This window comes from Siphateles boraxobius, unplaced genomic scaffold, assembly GCF_051911475.1.
Source record: "Siphateles boraxobius isolate OS27281-9 unplaced genomic scaffold, OSU_SipBor_1 5, whole genome shotgun sequence".
Classification (NCBI taxonomy): Eukaryota; Metazoa; Chordata; class Actinopteri; order Cypriniformes; family Leuciscidae; genus Siphateles; species Siphateles boraxobius.
In genome coordinates, this window is record NW_027509141.1 from 32425875 (window position 1) to 32450957 (window position 25083).

The 25083-nt window shown below is 42.7% G+C and overlaps 1 protein-coding gene across 4 annotated transcripts in view; it reads right to left on the reverse strand.

The window, feature by feature from the left end:
• bsnb (bassoon (presynaptic cytomatrix protein) b) overlaps window positions 1-25083 on the reverse strand; it is a 103090-nt gene that overhangs the window by 42396 nt on the left and 35611 nt on the right. For all 4 annotated transcript variants that reach the window (XM_077203987.1, XM_077203989.1, XM_077203988.1 and 1 more), the window contains exon 3: window positions 12679-13572. In XM_077203987.1, coding sequence (XP_077060102.1) covers window positions 12679-13572 — 894 coding nt within the window. The remainder of the gene's footprint in view (window positions 1-12678; window positions 13573-25083) is intronic.

Sequence of the window (25083 nt, forward strand, 5' to 3'; positions counted from 1 at the left end):
TCCATTTTTTATAAGTAAATGGGCAGATTTTTTTTTTCTTTGATTAAGCAAATTTATTTGTTGTTTATTTCCCCTATTAGTGGCCTACAATATTTGCTCTAGTGGCACGTCTGTGCTCTGCTCTTCTCTTTATGTTCATATTCAGCGTTTCCAGTCTCTGGACTGTGTTAACGTCTTGTTTACAGACTTCGTAATATTTAAGTGGTGGTCCTGTAGGATGTAAGTCAATGTATAAATATAGTAAACAAAAAAATATTTAAAAAAACGCAAAGTAATAAAGTATAAATAAAGTCTAAAATGTATAGCCAAAAAGAAAATCTTCATGATTTTAGGCAATAGCCCTGTTGGTTCTAACCATGTTTTAAAAAAATATATATATATATGTATATATATATATATATATATACTTCTTCATACTTTTATTTAGAAAGGCTGCATTAAATTGACCAAAATTAACAGTACATGTATAATGTTACAAAAGTGTTACATGTAAAATGTTACTGTCTGTTAATCAAAGATTGTTTCTTGAGCAGCAAATCAGCATATTAGAATGATTTCTGAAGGATCATGTGTGACTGAAGCCTGGAGTAATGATGCTTTGCCATTACAGGAATAAATTTTAATCAAATACAAAATGGTTATTGTAATAATATTGCACAATATTACTGTTTTTACTGTTTTTTGATCAAATAAGAGATGTCTTTCAAACCTTAAACATAAAAAAAAGAAACTCACTGACCTCAAACTTTTGAACTCTAATGTAATTTCTTAGTTTAAAAATAAATAGCATGCTCAAAACAATAAAACAAATAAGTGCAAAATGAAAATGGTTCCAATTTCATGCAGATAAAAATCCAGTGTATAATGGCCTGAAAATTTTATCCACTCATCTGCCGTTGGAAGCTCTGGCAAAAAGTGAATTTTCCGACCCTTTGGCAAACACACACACACACACGGCCATGAGTAGCACTGAAAGAGCAGCCACACATGTGCGGAGCCAGTGCAGTGCCGAAACATCATCTCGACCCGCTCTGCCAAGAGTTGTTACCAATTCAATCAACATGTCAACAAACAAGTAGCCTCCCAGTAGAAAGAGAATGACAGAGAGAGAGCCAGACACTGGGGCAGAAGGATATTGTCTCTACAAGTAGGAAGAGTGCAGCACACAAAATAGAAAATGAAAAACCATTTTGACAGAGACGGCGAAGAGAATTTGTATGTTGTTAATCAGCTTAAATAATCACAAGATGTATGCAAATGCCACTTTTTTTGTATTATTTTCCAGCTATACTGAAACCCCAATACACACACCAGTTTTATTGTGAGGCTTCCATGGTTTCCGCTCACACCTCGTTCTCATTATGTAATCGCCCACCTGTCAGATGCAGCATCTTGTTAGTGTCACTGAAAATTCTGATCACTCAGTATGTGGGTTTAAGCATTTCCATGTTTTGGCCTTTAACAGTCATCTGTTTATTATTTTGATTAATACATCTAATCAGTTGCACTTATTTAACGGATTTGCTCACTATTAGAACATATGCCTGTATAAATGTTGATTATGATTACATTTAATTACACTTTGCAAATGGATCAATGTCAAATCCAACAGCCACACTTGACATATTAATCATAGATTGGGTAGCACTTCATAACTCTTATATATTATATGACCAGCAGTTCTTGTGAAATCGTGACTTTAAGTTATCTCTGCATATTACTCTGGGACAGGAAATATTTTAATATTGAAAAGAATGACACACATCACCTAACTAATATAATTTGACTGAATTATATTGCTTGCAAGGTAGAAAAATAATAGTTTTAAAGTTTGACGTAAAATAAAAGTTGGAAAACGTATAGATGGAGAGGAAAAATGGATAGAAAGTGATAGAGAGGTCCAGACAGAATCTGCAGACTTTCTTTGAACTTTCTGTACTTTGCTTTTGAGTAAGCTTGGCTGAGAATACCACAGTATATCCATCATATTATTCTGGCTGAAATAAAATGAAACTACCCAAAATATTTCAAAAGTGCTCCAACCAAAATAACCAATTGCAATCAAGTATGTAAATATTGTTAGCTTTGACCATTGAGCATTCTAACAATGTAAGTCAAAGGAAGATTTCTAAGTCTACGCTTATAAAGACTGAAAATAGAGTCCTGCAGGGATGACATATTTTTGAAGCAAAAACCTGGAAACGATTTAGCATTTTAGCACTTCTGGTTCCATCGTCTCGAAGTCAATGGGTTTTTTGAATAGGTTTTTTTGGTTAAATGCCTGAAATAAAGTATGTGGTGAACACAAGCTCAAGATATTTTCACTTTTTTATTCTACAGCAAAAAATACATCAGTAATGTGATTTTATTAAAGCTTTTACTTGTCTTAAAAAAGGCAGTCGCTAACAAGTAGCTAAATGGGAATACAGAGGTTGTCAGGGACATTAAACCTCATCAGCCGAACGGGTAAACTCATCAGAATCATGAACTTTTGTTGGTCACAGAGCTTATTTTCTGCAATAATCCGAAGCCAATGGAAAAATCCTATTGGGTTTTTGTTGAGGGAACCAGGGTGATGCGAACTTCTAGTTGGCCTACAAAAATACATCATCACTGCAGCGCTCATATGGTTGCGTAATAAAACAGAGCAATTCATTGGAGAAAATTCTGAATAAGAAAAATAAGATGAATTTAATTAAATTCCTGCCTTCCATCCACTGTTGTTTATTAATAAAACTTATTATAAAGTGCTCCTACTGACAAAAATAAACAAAACGCAGGAAGTTATCAAGCTGCCATCCAGTCAACAAGCCAAATCAATGTGAGCAGTGACACTAAAAATCACCATTCTATTCAATTCTGTTCTCTTGTGTTGTACCGAGCTAATCCTATTGGATCCCCTGAGGTCACTTATAAAGTTTGCAGGCCCCGAGGGCCGATCCAATCACGCTGCATGCTTTCATCCTTTTGCTTACAAAAGGGAATCAGAAAACGGACACAAATCTCTCCGGCTACAAACAGGTGTGTATATATATGTGCAGGTCTGTGAGTATATTTGTATATTACGTATGTCTGGTGTTGCACCCTGTGATATTTTGCCTGGCTTACGCTCGCACAGGAGCCATCTGGTCCGAGTTGGCTCTCCTGCAATGCAACAACTGATCCGTGCCAAATGAGAGCGTCATGGCTTGTAAGGACGCCATAGACCAGTATGACACAGTACGCTGAAACATACACATACAACATGCATGCATTGTCCCTGAGTCTGCTATCATGCCAAAGGACAGCTTTGAGGGAGCATAGGAACAATTAGCAGCTACAAACTGTCATGTAGCTAAAAGCTATCATGCTTTCAGCATACTAAAATACCAGTTGTATTACCTTTGCTCAAACTACACAGCAATATTTTCATGACACTGTGAAAGTGATGCTGATGTTTGCACATGGCTTTATTAATGCATGTTTGTATGAATGAATCTATGACCTGAAGAGCAATTCACAGAAACAGGCCAATGCACACACACAAAACTCTCCCTCATTTGTCCATATAGATGTTAATCCAGGCCCAACCCTGCAGGGTAAATGAAGAAAACATTTTTTTAAACTGGTTAAGGGGCAGAAATGACGTAAAGAGGCCTGTATATGTAAAACAGCAGGGGTGAGAGAGACTTCAGCTCTACATGCATGCTGAGTGGCAGATTTGGCCTCCGGTGTTGCAGACTCATGTTCATAGGGAGCCTAAAATATTGCAGCAATTAACTTAAAGGGCTAACCTTAGACAACATGTTAGTAAAAGTTTTTTGCACCAAAGTGGTTAAAATTTAGTTTTTCATGATTATTTTTTCATCAACTTGACACAGGGTGGATTGTACACAATGGTATTATAAGAGTTTGTCCAAAGATGTCATTTACATAAAGAATTATTTAAGGTAAAGCAACAAAAACAGCCTGTTTAATAAGGGTCACAGAGAGAGTGGAAGAAATAGCATGTAAAACAAAATTACAATTGTAATGAGAAAAGAGCCAGTGAAAAGAGCAAGGGAATTCCATTAAATGGCACGTTTAAAAGCACAAAAGAGTTTCCCTTAGACATCTAGAAAACATTGAAATGTCTTTTTTTTAAGCAAATGATCCAGTTCAAGTGTATTTTGCTGACCAGAGCACTTAAGACACTCTGGTTTTGTTATCACCAGCTGTTAGATACCATTCATCTTTAGATCATTTTAGATTAAAATACCTGCCATTATTTGTGCTTAGCTACGATACTGCAAAACGAAAGAAGCACAGAAACCAGGGGTCCTTCTCGAGAATGTTACGCTAAAAATATCCGGGGCGTCATGAGAGTCACGATTCCCTGAGGGAGTTGACTCCATGAGGTGCAAATTGCTGTGAAATCTCCGGCGGATATTATACGAGAGATTATGACTGCACATCTCATGATGTCACAGCATTGCGGGGTTAAATGATGGGGATTCCGCCACTCAAGTACAAGTCCGGTTGATTTGGATTAGGATTAAATTCAACCAGACTCATTAATATGCGCTGCACATGACGAGCTGTCTGTCAGAGTTTCACACTAGCTAAGCTCCTCTGAGGGAGATTTACTGCGGAAACACAGCAGATGAGAGAAGAAGAAGAAGGGTTTTGGGGATATTTTATTGATCTACACTTTATTTAAAGGTCAAGCATGTCAAGTTCTGATGTTAAAATACTTTCTCAGATGAGTCCTCAAGTTTATTGTACAGAGACTTACTAGCAGTCCGACATCTGCCTCAACCAATGGGGGGCAGGACTGCTGTTCTGTGAATAATGGAAGACAGAAGGTTCACATCTTAAACTTAATGGTAAAAATTTGGGCTGGTAATCAAAAGGTTGCATCAGGTTTGAACCCACAAATGTTGATCCATACACTATCGGGCGTACAGTATATGTGCTCGAGCAACTAAACCAGGGGATTGTCAACGTAATAAGCTTTAAATTATTTAAATGCATCTGCTAAATTACTACTTATACTATTATAATATCTGAAATCTATCTTTCTGACTGTTTCAAAATATGAATTTAGCTCTGTACATATTATAGAATCATATTTTTCTGGTGCAATTCTTAGCTGGTTTATTCAAGACTGGCTATCTATCTGTACAACACTCTCAGGACAACAAGCTCATATTTACACCCTGACATCTCACTTTAAGCCACTGGCAAAACATTTTTTAGAAAGACTAAATATATATTATTTGTTTTCTAAACATTGTTTCTGCAAACAATGTAACCTTGATTCTTACTGGGCCATATATCATACATTCCACTAATATGACATGTTTAAAAAAAGCAACACCTCTAATCTGATGACACTGGACACTGTTTTAAATGAAAATCCCTGACATAGGTGAAACATCATATCCCCTAGATTCAAATACACACACACACACACACACACACACACACACACACACACACACACACACACACACACACACACACACACACACACACACACACACACACACACTGACTCTCTCACAGACCTTGTTTGACACATGGATTCAAACTTTCTCTCTGCCTCTCATATCATGCACTATTTATAATGTGCTCTCCCTTTCTGAATTATTGATAGGCCATACCTTTTTTTTTACTCAGTAGTTCACTCACACTTTGACATACACACACACACACATACATATAGAGGATAAAGGTCTTTAGGATGGTGTAATCAGATATATGAGTATACACAGTCACACAATGCAACAGCTCAATGTTTTCTCACACGAAAATTTATAAAAGCATGCCTGGGCCATATTTCTCTGCACGTCAAAGAAAAATATAGAAATAATATGCATTTTTGGTGCATTAAGAATTTTTGCAATTGCGTGTCATTATTTACATAACTATCAAACATTTTGCACCTAAATTTTCATTAATCCCCCCAAAATAACATACCTAAATAAGTATGTAATATTTGGGGTATGTATATATACATACACACACACATATATATATATATATATATATATATATATATATATATATATATATATAAATAATTTTAATTGTCAAGTAGCTTTTTTTTCATTAAGAAAATAAATTGCTAAATCCAATTTCTTGAAATTTGACTCAGATATGTTTATTTATATAAAACACTTCTGAATAACAACTCTCTCAATAAAGGCTTCTAACAAAACCTGTTTAACATACACAGCATGTACAATTCCAGCCACTCAATGTAATACAAAGATCTAAATCCAAATCTTTCATAAGCTTCTTGAAGATTTACTAAGAGAAAGAGCTTTAACTTTATGTGGATAAAGATCACATTCCTTTTGGTATTTATATGAACATGCGGATATGCAGAAAGCTAATGCTGAAATGTACATCAGGTCTACAGAAATATGAAAATACAGATAGCCACCAATGTTATTAATCTAAAATTGTATGTGCTAAGATTTCAATTTTAATTTATATAGTCCCTCTTTTAAGACTCAAAACAAAATTATAAAAACAAAAACAGTTTTTATGCCAAAATATTTATATATTATTATAGTGAACATTCAAACATGATAAGTTCAGACACCATTTTCCCCACACTTAAAACACTGAGCACAGTGTAAAATAAATGATAACATCCTCCAAAAAGACATGAGCCTCACTTTCCTCCCTCCTTCATCATGAGTAAGAACTCAAGCTCACATCAAGCTGATGAATCACAACGACTAGCCATGATGGGAGATGCCTGGATTCATTTTTATCATTACTACTACAACACCCACCCATCAGCACATCTTATTTAAACTGGAAGTAGACACAATCCTTCTCTGCATTGTCTTTTAGAGCTACTGTAACCATCATTGTTGCAGTGCAGCATCCAGAGCGCTTACATGCAGCTGTTCAGATCAGTGTTGTGTGAATTTATGAGCAGCTAAAAGCTCAGACTGACTCGTGGTTTCTCAGAATAATCGAGTGATCTCATACTGCTGGCACAGACGGTATCCGCACTGCACATTGAAAAGCCACTTGATGTTTCAGACCACAAAATTCCTGAAGTAAAGCACTACAGGCTGGAATTGGTAATAATGGAGAGATGTTAGTGTCAAGTTTGAAGGAAAGGTCTGGAATGAGCATTTCAGAACACAAGTGACGCGAAACATGGCTATCAATCAAACGCTGATGAGAAACGATCTCTCTCTCACACACACATACATACACACACAAACACATTCAGCTCTAGAATAAATAAAGGCCACTGACAACAGGCTATCAAATCAATAAGACACAGGCTAAGGGTAACAATCTTATTCTACGATATACATAGAGGAAAAATTATGGAAATTGAGCTTTTGGGTCACAAAAACATGTCACATTTCACTTCAAAATAAAGAAGTAAATAAATAATATTCTGCATAAATAAGCTTCATTCTCTACATGACGAGTAAAAAAAATCATGACATGGATTTTTTTTAATTTTATTGTTCCTTGAGATTCACTTAGGCTATAATGTTAAAGTTTTTTGCGCGCACACACACACGCGAATGCATGCATGTGCGCACACACACACAAAAACAACAACAAATATATTTGGAAAATCTATTATTTTCAGCCTATTTCAGCCTGAACCTCCATCTGAAATGATCTGTTTTTAAGGTGCGGCTCCTTTAAGGCTTAGTATGCAGCCATTATACATATAAAACCGCCATTTACAGACAAAGCATTATGACTTAATTTGCTTATGGTTTGTATCCAATACAGTTGCTGCTTCATCTTTCAACAAAAGTTTATTTGCGAACTCTCCATTACACTGTGCCTCTTTTACAAAACAAAATGCTCCAAACAAACATATAATCCTCTGACGCGATCCGGGATGCCATTAAAATAACCCATCCGATTGTTACTGACATTCCCTCACTCTTCCAATTGTCCTGTCAAGTGTGTGGAGTACGTCAGAAACTGAACACACATCTGTGTACTGTACCCAGTGTAGACAGTGTCAGTGATTATAATGGGTTCTATTTGCTTTTGATGCAACGCTACGCTTACATCCAGTGCAGCAAATGTCAGCTGTTAAGCGACTGAATGACAGTGGGCGGGGCCTATTGTGTGATGATGTAAAACTATTCGTCGATTTAGCAATGAAATTTGCAGGATGTTTTAATTGTACAAAGTGTGAAATGTGAAATTTTAATGAAATTTCAAAAATTACTCTAATACAATTATTTTTATATTTAATATTGTTTAATATTATATTAAATATTTATAATATGTTTATCATATATTTAAACATTTATTTTTATATAAATATTTTTTTTTATAAACATAATTAGCCAATTTCCACATTACAAGAATTGTGATTGGGGGAATAATATACTTAATTGTCATGAAATAATGGTTCAGGAAAAAAAGGCTTACAGTATTTCATTTCTCAAGTATTACATTTTATTTCTTTCCTTTTGATATTTTTGGTAAATCACCTTTTGGAAGTGAAAGATGACATGTTCTTGGCAGACTTTGTAACATTGATTCAACCTTTTATTTCTTACAGAATACAGGATGCCGTCCAAAAAAATGATTTACAAACTGCAGTGAAATTTCACAATTCATGGAACAAGTATGTCTGCTTTCTTTCTCTTGTCTCCACATGATAGCACATCCAAAAAAACACGTATGCGTGCACAGTCACACATCTTAAAACGGCATCTCAACCAAATGAATATGGAGCAGGGTCTACGGAGTGAGGATAAATTATGCATTATGAATATCTAGGTCTGTGATTTAAAAATACACACCTACTTTTCCCCATGCAGTTGTTTTGCGCCTGCGAAACGGCAAACTCAATCTAAGCTCAAACCCACCAGATCGCCAAAAAAAACAGCCACTTATGGATAAAAGAGGATTATAATATTTATCTGGCAAGGAGAGCCCATAAGAGTCATTTTACCAAATACTGTAAATTCGTTCAAAAGATGATTCAATGATTAATTTGAGTAATCATTGCCGTTCCATGTTCAACTTCTTACTGCAAAGTTTACACTGCATGCTTACAATTGTTTTTTTTAAGTACCGTATGTAAAAGTATGCAACACAACAATAAATCTTTTAAACGGTAGCTGGCTACAATGTTGCCACATGAGCTCATCATGCAAGTTTAATTATAATATAAATATTAATATAAATATAAATGAGTAAAAATGTATTTTTGGCAGTACTACACAAATCTGAATCATGACAAAGATAATAAAAGTGTAGAAGATTTTATGTCCGTTTATTACGCATTGAAATAAGTTATATGCCAATTATGTTTTTTATTTGGGGTATATTTGTTGTGTTGCAGTTGCAGTAACTGTCTGTTACCCTAATTGTGTTTCTGCCATCTAGGCCACATGCTGCTCCTATATTATTCAGACCTAGTTTTCGCTGGCTGATATAAATAAATATGTGGCAAATATGACGAGGGGCCTCTAGAGGCTTCATCACACGCGTTTGAAGAGATATTTCAAAAATCGCTGTTTATTTGTTACTCTCTATATACAGTACAAAAAGATCCTTAACAGCACAAAAAGGTTGTATTATAAACAAATGTATGCAGTCTTACTCAGCAAAATTATAAGCTCATTAGCTCATAAAAAATACTTAAATGGACTGTTTCACCTAATATTTGTGTATTCTAACTTAAAATTAGGTTTTTATCTACATCTGTCCTCTTGGATAACATTTAAATGCCTTAGATTTCACAATTTTTGTCCCTTTTCCAAGTACTAAACAAGTCTTATCTAATGCAGTTTTGTTTCTCAATTCAATTGATCTTGTTCTGGGGATGTTTAGATGTTTTTGCTAAAGAACTAGACGAAAATATTGATTTAAACAATGATTTATTCTGTGTACCTACTATTTGGCACAGCCTTCACATCAGAATAGATCTATGCCTTAAAATGTTGTCTGTGTAGGCAGCTCACTATGTTTCAGACTAGAGGTATTCACTTTCAATTCAAATTCAAATGTTAGAGCATCAGTCTAGATTCCATGTGTGGGGGGGCTAAAATTCAACAAGCCTAAAACGGTTAGCTGTACTGAAAAGAAAAAGATTCTCTTACTCAGTAATTTGGTCTTGTGTTTGAATAAAAATATCTACAAACATCTAAAAATGTAAAACCAAGATAAACTTACTTGAGCAAAATGACAAAGATTAAGTCTTGTTTTCTGAAAAAATGCTTCAAACTAGAAAAAACTGTCATTGGTGTAAGAAAAATTCTGATTCAATGGGAAAAGAAGATTATTTTTCTTACCCATAGTTTTTCTTGTTTTAAGCATAAATTCACTTAATTTTTATACTTTTTAATTTTTTTTGAAAATCCTGTTAATTTTCCTTCAATTAAATGTATCTTGATTAAGAAAAAAAAGATATTTGTAATGTTAAACAAGACAAACTTTAAGAAATGATGTATTTATTTTTGCTGACCCTAGTTTTGATGGTTTTTGAGAAGTTTCAGGCATGTTTAAGCTGGAAAACAAGCTGGTTGACCAACTAGACCACCTAAATACAAGCTTGGCCAGGCTAAGAGACCTGGAAAAGGCTGGGTTAAACACTGTTTTTCAGCATAGCAGAAATATGTACAAAGATATAGCTCCACGATCCATGAATACAAGAACGTAGAACATAAAAGGACAGAGTAACATCAGGTACACCTCTAATATTAGCCTTAACACGAGCATCAATGCCACAAGGGGTCAAACTAGTCAGCAGAAAAGGTCAGATGAGACACAAACTAAGACAAACAGCAAGAAGCTCCTGCCAACATCCTTTAAAGTCAACAGTAAATCCAAACTGTAAAGTAAAATAGGTTGCACATGCCCTTTCATGTTAAATGTAACCATTTATTTCCTCTTAAAATCATGAGAAAGACAACCGATGGTATTCTCTTAAGATTATTCAGTAGTAATGACTTCACAGCTGCGTCTAAGTAATGACTGAGTGAGCTCATAAAACAATGCAACACTTCCCTGAAAGCTTGTTATTACTACCATCATTCAATCAGGCCTGATTTGCATATTTATCCTTATGCTGTCTAGGTGAAAAACTCTCCCAGCTTTTCTTTCTGTCATGACAGAACTTTCCAGCACAGCTAACAGGGCAGGATCAACTTAGCTGGCCTCTGAATTAAGTAGCCTAAAAGCGATCAATGAGAACAATTTGCATGAGAATCGTTACTTTATTGGAAGGAAATGAAACCATCTGTGCGCTCATGGTCTGTTGACCTGAGGGGCAGTGAGCCATTTGATGGCTTTTAGCTCGACAGTAATGAACAACTTCAAAGATATCAGGACAGGTGATAAAATGTGAAAGAGTTTTCAGAAATACTCTGACTAAGGTCGCTCCTCACAGACTGAAAGAGAAAAGAAAACAGATGAAGGTCTGGAAAGACTCTCTAAATATGATGTATATCCTCATACAGACATCAATAATGTATTGAGAAATATCTGCCTTCAATTTTCTGAGCTGCATCGCTGTTGTTGCGAACAACCTTTGCATGAATCAGCATCTGAGGAAATTATATTAATTTATAATTTCATTATTTAATTAAAAAATACATTGCATATATCTGAAATCATTAAAATATGAATACGTATACTCTGACCAGAATCTCTGCATTCAAATGCAAAATGCCATTTGTGATAATCTATTGATTCCCATTCAATCAAGGCGGCTTGCATAAAAAGAAAACATTTTTGTCTATCGACTCACTTCAACAGTTCTTTGGTAGCTTAAATGTCAAGAAATGTTTCTAAATCTGGCTACTTTTCAGATATATTTTGAAACTGCCATCTGTTCTCACTTTTTCCTAAGAACAGATTACTGCTCTGAATTGACCTCAAGTGAATATGTCAAAGGGTCTGAGATGTTCTTATTAATATGGCAGTGCCATATTACCCATAAAATATAGCAGTGCCGTAATAGCAACATTTTGGTATTGAGAATGTACGTTTGGATGTAATGTATTTATTAAGAAATAGTTCTAAAAGTAACGTATCTGAAAACTATATAAAAATATTATATATAGTTAGACCTTTTTTGTAAAATCAATATGCAACGTTACAGATAAAAGCTACCCCTTTAAATAACATATTACCATATTAATATGATACTATGTACAGTATCGTATTATGCAATCAATGATCTTTGAAAACTGAAAACCGTATCATAATATGCCTCCATATCATTTTCTAAACTAACCCTTGGCCACACAATATCTGTAAATCGATTAATCTCAAAAAAGAAAAACCTATTACAGCAGCAGGAACTAAAGACAACTCTGACCACGATAAAACCACCACAAAGCTGTCATATACACTTTCCAAAAACCATTCGACATGACAAAAAAGTTCCTACATCCCTCAGAATGTTCACTATGTGATGAAATTTAGCCTAAGGTAAAGAGTTATCTTGGTTATTCATAGCAGGAGTGTCATTGTGGACTTAAATAATACTATAACCAGTCAGACAAAAATCTGCCAAAGAACAACTCTGGACACCTGCCAAACAACAATTATTGAGAAAACAAATGAAACTGACCTGATGCAACAACGTCATCAAATAATTGGATGCTGCAAGTTGATACCAAGGACCTAAAATTTAAAACCTTACAAAAGTAAACAATCGCCCATATAAAAAAAAAAAAAAGCTAATTTTACCTCGGTCAGGTGAGGCGTGGGGTTGAAGCCGCACATGTTGCAGACTTGGGTGTGGCACTGGGTGCAGAGGTTGTAGTTCGGGGTCTTGGCTGGATCTCCAATGTTTAGCTCAGTCTTACACAGTGGACAGGACACTTTGGGCTTTGGAGAAACTTCTTGTCGTGATGGAACTGCCTGGGCTGCAGGTTTAACACCTGCTGCAGGACCTGGACCAGGCCCAGGCCCGGGGGGTCCCGGCTGCTTCTGCGGGGGCTTGGGGGAGGAATGTTGTTGGGCCGGCGGTGTGGTTTGCACCGGATCCACTGATATCAAACTACTGGCCTGGTTCAAAAGCGAAGCGCCGAAACCGAAGAGTTTTCCGAAGGGCTGTTCTGGTGGAGGAGGTTGGCGGGATGGGGAACTTCCAGCGCTGCGAGTCTGGTCCTGTCGCGGGGCCTGAGGCTGGAATCCGGGCCCTGACCGGGAGAGGTCAGGCTGGGATGGGGCTTTGGCCATGCCTGGTAGAGGAACAGCGCCAGGAGCAGGAGGTTTGCTTTGAGGGGTAGCTTGAGGAAAGGTCAACTTCTTAGCTTCTGAGGGAGGCTGGGACTGAGATTGAGGCTGGGACTGAGGTTGAGGTTGAGGCTTGGACTGAGGTTGAGGCTTGGACTGAGGTTGAGGCTGGGACTGAGGTTGAGGCTGGGACTGAGGTTGAGGTTGGTGTTGGGGTTGAGGTTGAGGTTGAGGTTGGGGCTGGGTCTGTGGGGGTGCCGTGGGCTGGGAAACAGGCTGGGGTAGAGGCTTACTGGGCTGGGACGGTGAGTGGATCTGCTGCTGGCTTTTCGACCGTGGCGTCTCCATATCCATCCCCAACGCCCTCTGCATTTGACAGTTCAGACACAACCACTCTTGCACCTGGGAAAGACAATGAACCGATTAGTGACTATGTAATTATATCAGAAGATTTGGACATTAATTTACATAATGAAGAATGTCAAGGTGAAAAAATGTAGAAAAGAAAGTGAACTAGAAGACAATAGCAGCAGGTTGCTTGGAATACTGAGAATTACTAATCCCAAGTATTTCACTTTTGTAAATACATGTAACTTGTGTTACTGGTTATAAGTGAGGTGGGGTGTGCTATTACTTTTATAAGTGATCACACTTACGATTTCACCATTTGTCCAATAAAATGGGGGGGGGGGGGTTTGCTCTCTGATAAGGTGGCTCTCTGATCTTGCTCCCAGAGAGCCACATTACAGAGTCTATCTACAGTACAACTTTCTCCAATAAACCTACCTGGAATTTTCAAGTAACCCTGAAGACCTTGATTAGCTTGTTTAGCCTCCTGGAGAGACACGTTTCAGAGTCTAAATCCAAAGTTCTCCAATAAACCTTACTGGATGTTTTGAGTAACCCTGAAGATATTGACTAGGTGGTTCAGGCATGTTTAATTAGAGTTGGAGTTAAAATCTCCAGGAAGGTGTACCTCCAAGGGCAGGATTTGACAGTCTTGGGCAAGATCTGTATCTAGTGACCAGAATATCATAGATACTGTGATCCAAACAGCACAGTGCATGTCTTCGCCGGGCACTGGAAAGGGAAAATAATAATGATAGACATGCCTTTCAACCCTCAGGAATTCGGTAAAATCTTTGAAAGAAATAGTGCACAGAGATGACCACTACAGAATGGAACACACTCAGGACTCTGGGCAGTGCTAATTTGAGTTAGAGGCTGACATTTTTTCGGGAATCCCACGGGTCACGGGATTCCTCTGGGATTCCTGCAGGATGGGAGTCATCTTTGCTATTAATCACGGGATTAGGACGGTACAGGATAAATGGTTAACGGGAGCAGACGGGAGCGGGAATCAACCAATAGCAAAGACGACAAAAAAAGAAAAAAGTAAAATGCACCATTTTGTAGTTTCCTTTAAAATACGCCTACAATGTAACGCAATTAAAAAATACCTACACGACCCAGCCGTCCCAGAAGCCATCAGTGCTTTTTGTCACGGCCTACCGCCGGATTTCAAAGAGCAGTGATGGAGGGAGCTAACAGCCGCGGAGAAGTCGATGTGGCAAAAAATGATTTACAGCGCAAAGTCAGAAGTAATGACATGTCTATTAAGTTCACAGAACTGGTCGGAAAGTCTGAAATATTAATTAAGTTTATGAGAGTAGAATGTGACGGTGATAGCACAATGTACGCTGCTTGTAAGACATGCTTAGTCTTAGTCAAGTACGCAAGTGATTCAGGGACGAGCGGTCTGAAGAGGCACACTTGCAAGGCAAATTCGAGAAAAAATCAGCCAAGCATCGCTTCGTTCATCAAGCGAAAATTGCCGTATATGGGAGCGGTACAGGAGCGGGAGTCAGTTTAAACAGGAGCGGGATGGGAGTGGGAGTCAATTTACCAGGAGCGGGATGGGATGGGATTATTTTTTAAACTTTGGTCTGGGAGTGGGACGGGACAAGATTTCTTTCTATGGGAGTGGGACGGGACAGGAGTGAAAATCCACTCCCGTGTCATCCTCTAATTTGAGTTAGCAACAATCTTCCAATACCACAGTAACCACATAGAAACATGCTACAAAATACTCAGAACAAGAAGTTTAGCAAACAATCCACAAAATCGGCTTGTACTACTTTTAATAGGTACGTATAAAACTAATACTGCAATTAGAAATAGTAGCAGATTTTATAATATCATTTGCTCATTTGACCACTGTAACAGGAAATGAGACAGCATCAGCAGCACTAACTACCTTACTGACACAGCTAGCACAATTGCTTCATAATCTATGACAGAGATGACATGCTGCCACAGATAAATAGGATTCAGTAATAGGATCAAAAGGCGCAACTGATGTCCAGTCAGGACATTTGACTTTCTGAATGGATTATAACCATATGAGGGGTTTGATGTTGAGTATATTAGCCTGTCTAGTGTCCGCTGTCCGCTGATGTGTTATTTGGAACTGACATGTTGAGCCACGACATGCCGGATTTAATATAACTGTCCGACAAATCATATCAAACAAAACTGTAACATCTGACAGCTTGACTGACACGATATGACACTGGTTACTCTGTGGGAGTTTATGTTTAGAGCTGGTAGAGGAAACGGACAAGTGTGTGCTAAACTGCCTTCTACTGAAGATTAGAGGCCAATGATTGTGATTGCTGCAGATAGAAGAGTATCATATTTATCCAAAATTGAGCCACAGGTGGAGTCCAGTAATAAACAAAAGGGGAATAAAAACTCAACACTTAAGGATGTTGACACCTCAAGCTGAAAGAAAGAAATTTGTTTAAAAACAAGTTTAGCATGATTTCTGTGCAATGACATTCATACATTTGTTAGCATGACTTAAAAGCAGGGTTGCTGATTTGTTCCAGATACATTTCTGTCATGCTGGTTGTAAGTCTCTTCACATCCTAAAAGCAATCACTATGTTACGTGGTCTAAATGTATTTATCTTGTCTGTGGAATGCCTAAGAGCATAAAATGTTTGTCCAATCATTGTATTTGGTCTTAATGCAATGATACAATGTCCTACATGCCTGACAGCGTATGTACTTTCATATCTACACGCACCTGCTCACGCAGACATCTCACGTCATCAGCACGTTTCATGCTATGAGTCAGACAGACGTCAGTCACCGAGCACCGCAACCGAAACAGCAGCCATAGTTCCTCCTGAACCAAAACAATGAGTTTACGCCATAACTACGGTAATCTGTTGTGATTCTTTGTGACTCGAATTTAAGCATTTCACAATTGCAACACTATCAACGCCGAAATTAATCTTCAGCAGTCAGGTGGTACAGATCAGTGCTCTTTAAGTTGTTTATGTTCATTATTATTGTAATGTTATGAGCTTTGAGATGTGAGGTAGTCATGACGCTTTTGTTTGCTCCCTGCATTCATGTGTTTTGAAGGAGGCGTGGCTTTATAGACGCTCTGAAAGGAGGGTGGGATCTTATGCTTTCAAAGCTAACTTGCTATTGTTAGCCTTTCCAAAATGTACCTACCCTACCTTTAAGAGTCCAACATTGTCTAGTTTCTATATTTTATATTTAGTAAAAGTTATGTTGAACATGACTTTGGATCATTTAGGGTGGTGATAACCAGCACGATGCCACAAAATAGAGATCTAGAGACAGACAAAATTGACATGGTTATTTGACTTGTCATGGCTAATTTGCACAACAACAACAACAAAAAATCATACTGTGAGTACAAAGACCCTCTATTGATTTTTGCCAAACCATGTAACCACCTAGTTAGGACTCAATGTAAAACTAATTTTCTGAAATTCTAAATGTATTTTTATCTCTCTTTCTCTGGATAGTCAAAAAAAAAAACCCCTCTCTGGTCAAGGTGAATGTGTGTGCCAGACACACACCTCTTTTAGGTTAAGATGAGATAACTGTCACATTGGCTCAGGTGTGATAACTGATGCCTATCAATATTACATCAGTGCTTATGTAACATCCACCGACATCATGACAGTGTGCGTCTCATTATTGACCATTCTCACACCAGGCGAACATCCATCATCTACAGTTCATCCCCACGAGAAAAAACAACCATGTGCAAACAAGTACTGAAATATTTCAGGCACTGTACCATGTACAGTAAATACCAAGGCTAAACCTATATTCACAATTGTTCAAAAGTTTGTGATCAGTACTTTTTGTTTAAATAAATTAATATTTTATTCAGCATGGACGCATTAAAATTGCTCAAAAGTGACAGTTAAGACACTTAGAATAAATCCTGTTCCCTTTCGTTGTCACTCCGAGTTACGTCGGATGACGACGAATGGGGTTTCGCTTAGAAAGCCTATCAACTTCGAGTATTACAAAACGAGCCAATGGCAAAGAAATGCCATGGGTCTGCGGAATTTGCATGACGTAACTCCGCCCCACCTCGTGGGTATAAAAGGAGGACGCCAGCAACAGGCAGATATGTTTTCGCTTCGGAGCCAAGTGTAATTCTTCACTCCTTAAGCTATCTCTGATTGTCAGCTTCTTACGAGACGAGCAACTCTCCAGTGTTGGTGTGACGGCGATCTCCCGGCGAGTGCACACTTCCTGCTTATCTGAGCGTGGTTTGCCAGCGAGTGTGTTCTCCGCGGGCGCTTCAGCACTGAGTTTCTCTCACAAAAAGAGCTTGCACGCGGCACGTCTTTTTAAAGATGCCTCGCCCGTGCACTTCTGGTTGCGGTCGACTGGTGTCTGACTCTGATGGGCACGAGCGCTGCTTGGTGTGTTTGGGCTTTGATCACGCTAAAGCAGCGCTCGTGGATGAGTCATGTTCTTTCTGTGGGAACATGACCATCGCAACACTTAGATCGAGACTCAAGGATCTCGCAAGAGTGAGAGTCCCCTCATCCACACCCCGATCTAGCGCCTCCTCGAGAGGCTCTACTTCGGCTGGTGGCCAGGGTGATCTGAGGGTGACTGTGTGGAACAAAGCGCCGACTATGTGTCCGTGCCCCGCAGCACCTTCTCCAGTGTTGCAACCCGCGAGTGTTCAGGGGATCATCGCGGGACCGTCCTTTGAGGTCCCGCGAGTGTCCTTTGGCGCTCCAGAGGAAGATGCGATGTCGATCGCAGCATCACTAGGCGGGTCTGATTCGTCTGGAAGTGACGACTCGTCACAGCTGCCACCCTCGGGTGTGAATACGGCTGTGGCTCAGTCTGATCCAGAGATGACGGCCATGCTTTCCCGGGCGGCCGCGAGCATCGGTTTGGAGTGGAACCCTCCACCCTGTCCTGAGCGCTCGCGGCTGGACGATTGGTTTTTGGGTGCAGCTGCGGCTTCCCGTCCTCAGCCTGCCCCAATACCTTTCTTCCCGGACGTGCATGATGAAATCTCGAAGTCCTGGAAGACTCCCATGTCTTCCCGCGACCGCTCGTTGATTTCATCCGCCTTTCCTCCCCTCGATGGGGCAGCTGCCCGTGGGTACACTGGGCTCCCCCCGGTTGAGCGTTCTGTTGCGATGCAGTTGTGTCCTCAGAGTGCCTCTTCTCGCGGCGAGCCTAAGCACCCATCCAAGGCCTGTAGGTTCTCGTCTACCCTAGTGGCGAAGTCCTACAGAGCGGCGGGACAGGCGGCTGCCTCTTTGCATGCCATGGCCACTCTGCAGGTCTATCAGGCGCAGATGCTAAGGGACATGCACGAGGGTAGGACGGACCCAGGGCTCTTCGATGAGCTGCGCGCCGCCACCGACCTCGCCCTCCGGGCGACGAAGGTGACCGCACGCTCCCTGGGTCTGGTGATGTCCACAGCTGTGGTCCAGGAGAGACACTTGTGGCTGAACCTGGCTGACATGCGGGACGCTGAGCGCTCTCGCCTGCTCGACTCCCCCATGTCCCAGGCCGGCCTATTCGGCGGTGCGGTGGAGGATTTCGCCCAACAGTTCTCCACCGCCCAGAAACAGACTGAGGCCATTAGGCACATTCTGCCCCGACGGCCCGCTGCTGCCTCCACCCAGCCGACCGGGCAGATCCCTCAGTCTGTTCGCCGCCGAGGGCGCCCTCCTGCGGCTCCCGCCCCTCCCGCCCGGCCAAAGCAGCAGCCTCCACCCAGGCCCGGTCGCGGAGGAAGCCGTAAGAAGGCGCCCCAGCCCTCTCCAGCCCCGCCCCCCGCTAAACGCCGGGCCAAGCGGCGCTCCTGAGACGGGCTGCTCAGGGATGTTGAAAATTACTTCTCAGGAGATGGTAGCAGGACCACTCCTTCCCCCGGTGGAGGGCCGGGGGAGAATCTTTTGTTCTCCACTCCCCGCTGCTCACCCACGGGTGGGCAGCACCCTAATGTGGTTAAAGAAAGAAGTAACATTTCCATCCCTGAGCACACAGAGTTCTCGGACGACACGGTGCGCCGCCTCCGAGCCGTGCACCCCTCGTCCCCCTCTGTCCCAGAGCCGGCTGGCAGTGCGCGCCGTCCCCGGACCGTGCCGCTCCCTTCCGCCTCTGTCGCCAGCCCCCGGGCAGAGCAGACCCCCGTGGAACGTTCTTCCTTCCCTGGTCTCCTCTGTCAGGGCGCGGTTAATGACTGTGCCCCCACACCGGGCCGCTATGCCGTCCACGTCCGGGCCAGTCATTCCGCCCTGCTGCACCATCGGTGGGAAGTCTGTGGTCCGTATGACCCCGCTGGTACAGTTTTTGGGAGCCTGGCTAGAGCTCCCCCTCCTGTCCCGCTGGGTCGCACGGACGATCAGGCTCGGCTACGCGATTCAGTTCGCGCGGTCTCCTCCCCGCTTCAGGGGAGTCCGCTCCACTTTGGTCGGTGGCAACGCCCCTATCATGAGAGCCGAGATCGCCACCCTGCTGGCGAAGGGTGCGATCGAGACCGTCCCTCCGGCCGAGATGAGGACCGGCTTCTACAGCCCGTACTTCATTGTCCCCAAGAAAACCGGTGGGTTACGACCAATCCTGGACCTGCGTGTGCTGAACCGTTCCCTTCACAGGCTGCCGTTCAAGATGCTCACTGCCAAACACATTCTCGGATGTGTGCGGCCCCAGGATTGGTTTGCAGCAATCGACCTGAAGGACGCCTACTTTCATGTCTCCATTCTCCCTCGACACAGACCGTTCCTTCGGTTTGCCTTCGAGGGGCAGGCATACCAGTACGCGGTTCTCCCTTTCGGGCTAGCCCTGTCTCCTCGCGTCTTCACGAAGGTTGTCGAGGCTGCCCTTGTTCCCCTTCGGGAACACGGGGTTCGTATCCTGAACTACATCGACGACTGGCTGATCCTAGCTCACTCTCGAGACCAGGTATGCGAACACAGGGACCTAGTGCTCCGGCACCTAGCTCGTCTGGGCCTTCGGGTCAACTGGGAAAAGAGCAAACTTTGCCCAGTGCAGAGGATCTCTTTTCTCGGTATGGACATCGACTCGGTCGCCATGTCCGCGCAGCTTACGAGCGAGCGCGCGCAGTCACTGCTGACTTGCCTGAGACAGTTCAAGGGCAAGAGTGCGGTTCCACTGAAACTCTTTCAGAGGCTCCTGGGGCATATGGCATCTGCAGCCGTGGCAACACCGCTCGGATTGCTTCATATGAGACCGCTTCAGCTTTGGCTTCGCGACCGAGTCCCGAGGTGGGCATGGCAACACGGCACCTTCCGAGTAACTGTTACTCCGTCCTGCCGTCAGACCTTCACCCCGTGGTCGGACCTCAGTTTTCTACGGGCCGGAGTGCCCCTGGAACGAGCTTCGCGGCATGTTGTTGTAACGACAGATGCCTCCTCCACGGGCTGGGGTGCCATGTGCAATGGACGTGCCGCCGCGGGCTCCTGGACAGGACCCCGCCGCCTCTGGCACATCAATTGCCTCGAGTTGCTGGCCGTACGTCTTGCTCTGCGCCGCTTCCGGGCCGTGCTCAAGAACCAACACGTACTAGTCCGTTCAGACAATACCGCCACTGTAGCGTACATCAACCATCAAGGTGGTCTACGCTCCCGCCGTATGTCGCAACTCGCCCGCCACCTCCTCATATGGAGTCAGAAGCATCTGAGGTCGCTTCATGCCATTTACATCCCCGGAGCCCTGAACTGTGCAGCCGACGAGCTCTCACGGCTTCAGCCCCTCCCGGGAAATTGGCGACTCCATCCCCAGTCGGTTCAGCTGATTTGGGACCAGTTCGGGGACGCACAGATAGATCTGTTTGCCTCTCACGACTCGACCCATTGCGCCCTGTACTATTCCCTGACCGAGGGCACGCTCGGCACGGATGCACTGGCGCACAGCTGGCCGCGGGGCCGCAAATATGCGTTTCCCCCAGTGAGCCTTCTTGCGCAGACCCTGCGCAAGGTCAGGGAGGACGAGGAGCAGGTCATTCTGGTCGCGCCATACTGGCCCGCCCGGACCTGGTTCTCCGAACTAGTACTCCTCGCGACAGCACCTCCCTGGCCGATTCCCCTGAGGAAGGACCTCCTTTCTCAGGGACGGGGCACCCTATGGCACCCTCGTCCCGATCTTTGGAACCTCCACGTGTGGCTCCTGGACGGGACGAAGCAGGTTTGAGTACCCTTCCACCTACGGTGGCGGCTACCATCACTTCCGCTAGAGCGTCGTCCACGAGACACGTCTACGCGTTGAAGTGGAACCTCTTCGTCAACTGGTGCTCTTCTCTTCTAGAAGACCCCCGGAGATGTTCGATTAGTGTCGTGCTTTCCTTCCTTCAAGATAGGCTGGAGCGAAGGCTGTCTCCCTCCACCCTGAAAGTCTATGTTGCCGCCATTGCCGCACACCATGACCCAGTCGAAGGTAAGTCTGTTGGAAGGCACGACCTGATCATCAGGTTCCTGAGAGGAGCGAGGAGACTGAATCCTCCTCGTCCTCCTCTCGTTCCCTCTTGGGACCTCTCAGTGGTTCTAACTGCCCTGCGGAGTGCTCCCTTTGAGCCTTTGCAATCAGTGGAGCTTAAGTTCCTGTCTATGAAGACAGCGCTCCTGGTTGCATTGGCCTCCATCAAGAGGGTGGGGGACTTGCATGCATTCTCCGTTGACGAAGCGTGCCTGGAATTTGGGCCGGCTTACTCTCACGTGATCCTGAGACCCCGGCCTGGATATGTGCCCAAGGTTCCTACCACTCCCTTCCGGGACCAGGTGGTGAACCTGCAAGCGCTGCCCCCGGAGGAGGCAGACCCAGCCTTGGCACTGCTCTGTCCAGTACGCGCCCTCCGCGCCTATGTAGACAGGACGCAGTGTTTCAGGACCTCAGACCAGCTCTTTGTCTGTTATGGTGGGAAGCTGAAGGGAAAGGCTCTCTCCAAGCAAAGGTTGTCTCACTGGATAGTGGACGCCATTGCCTTGGCATACCAGCAGCAAGGTCGACCGTGCCCCCTTGGTGTGACCGCCCACTCCACCCGGAGTGTGGCATCCTCTTGGGCTCTAGCGCATGGCGCCTCGCTAACAGACATCTGCAGAGCTGCAGGCTGGGCGACACCTAACACATTCGCCAGATTCTACAATCTCCGAGTGGAGCCAGTGTCCTCTCATGTACTCGCTTCAACCAGCTAGTACTGGACCCGCTCAGGTGTCTTCGCTTGCTCGCCATTCCACTCCACGGACTGGATACGTGCGATATTCTCCTCAGGTGAGCTTCCCCAAAAAGCCCTGAGTTCCTCCAGCACTCCTGACGTTGGCGCCAGTGTCTATTGCCTGTGCGTCGGCTAGGTGCCTCCCGTGTGCATGGTCCCTCCTCTGAGCGACCCCCACATGTGTATTTCCACTGTAAGCCTCTCTGAGCGTGTGTCTTTCCCTTGGCAAGCCACCTTGCCACCCCTGGGGTTGAAATATTCCACCTGCGGCTGGACAACCCGAGTGTTCTCCAAATGTCTCCTTCGGGTCATATGTGTATTCTCTAAGTCCCCCCCCCCTCTGGGTTGGCAGTAATTGCATATTTCCCCTGAACTTTGGGATATGCTCCCCAGTGTACCTTGGTATTCCTGTGCTAAATAGGAGTCCTTCGTCCGTGCCAGTCTCACGACAGGGATCTCAGATTTACGCAGGGCACTGGAAGACAGCTGAGAAGGTGGCGTGATTAGACTGGTAACCCCATTCGTCGTCATCCGACGTAACTCGGAGTGACAACGAAAGGGAACGTCTCGGTTACGTATGTAACCCTCGTTCCCTGAGTAGGGAACGGAGACGTTACGTCTGCCTGCCACTTTCCGCTGTACCGCGGGGATCGCCTGAGCTCAGTCTTGGCTCCTCAGCGAAGAAACATATCTGCCTGTTGCTGGCGTCCTCCTTTTATACCCACGAGGTGGGGCGGAGTTACGTCATGCAAATTCCGCAGACCCATGGCATTTCTTTGCCATTGGCTCGTTTTGTAATACTCGAAGTTGATAGGCTTTCTAAGCGAAACCCCATTCGTCGTCATCCGACGTAACGTCTCCGTTCCCTACTCAGGGAACGAGGGTTACATACGTAACCGAGACGTTTTTATGAACTTTGTACTTATCATAGAATCCTGTTTCCAGAAAAATATCTAGCAGCACAATGGTTTTCAACATTGATAATAATAAGAAATGTTTCTTGAGCAACAAATCAGCATATTAGAATGATTTCTGAAGGATAATATGACACTGAAAACCAGAGTAATGTCGCTGAAAATTCAGCTTTATATCAATATAATGTAAATAAGCTCTTAATGTTATCTATATTGGACATTTCTAAATCAAGAAATAAATCCAATTGGTCAGCCATTAAAAACTACACCTGTAAGACCATATATCTTCCTACAAGAACACATATGCACAAACGGTTTTCAAGAAATCATCACAGTACTTTTCATTTTTCAGCATAAATCCATTTAACAAAATGAATAACAACTACTGAAATATAATGACTTAATGACTGTTCCAGAAATTACGTTTGTGAGTAAATGTTCTCGCTTGCATGAGCTTCTGGGTTATGAAGAAAGATAATGAGCAGATTCCTCATAGCTAGACCTGTCGCAGGCAATCATTATTCTTACAATTATTAACTGCAAACATTCTAGAGGGATTGAACTCGAACACAGTCATTCATAACCTTTAATTTAATCATGGTAAATATTTAAAAAGGCCTGAAAAATAATCTGTGACCTTTTGATGCCTGGCTCATCAATTTGTGAATTTAACCACCTGTTTGGGTACTGAGTCATTCTTTGCTGAGATTTTCTAGTGTAAATGTACTTTATTTAGTCAGCAGGGGTTTGTGTGATGGTCATCAGGTCAAACTTTGAGCCTGTGTGTGTTAGTTGGTGATAATGTCTCTAGAAATGTTTGTCAATCATATTAAAGGACAGGGCAGTAGTCAGAATCCAATTTGAGTGACAGAGACAGAGCAGACCGTGTGTGTGTGTGTGTGTGTGTGTGTGTGTGTGTGTGTGTGTGTGTGTGTGTGTGTGTGTGTGTGTGTGTGTGTGTGTGTGTGTGTGTGTGTTTGTGTGTGTGTGTGTGTGTGTGTGTGGGTGGGTGGAGGGGGTGGGGTGGGGGTACTGTGTGTGTGTGTGTGTGTGTGTGTGTGTGTGTGTGTGTGTGTGTGTGTGTGTGTGTGTGTGTGTGTGTGTGTGTGTGTGTGTGTGTGTGTGTGTGTGTGTGTGTGTGTGTGTGTGTGTGTGTGTGTGTGTGTGTGTGTGTGTGTGTGTGTGTGTGTGTCATGTCTGCACTTGTCACTCAAACACACAGCAGATAAACACTCTATACCCATTGGACGGTGGGTAATTACAGAAAGACGACAGGATTGGGTCACCAGTGCCAATCTACGCTGATATTTTCTATCTTTTTCTAACTGTCATTTCCCACTTTCTCATGCTGTCTTGCTTCATATAATCATAATCGTTGTCTCTGTGTCCTTGGTTGTTGAATTCTGTCATTATTTACTCACTCTCATGTCATTCTGAATCCGTTTGCTGTTAT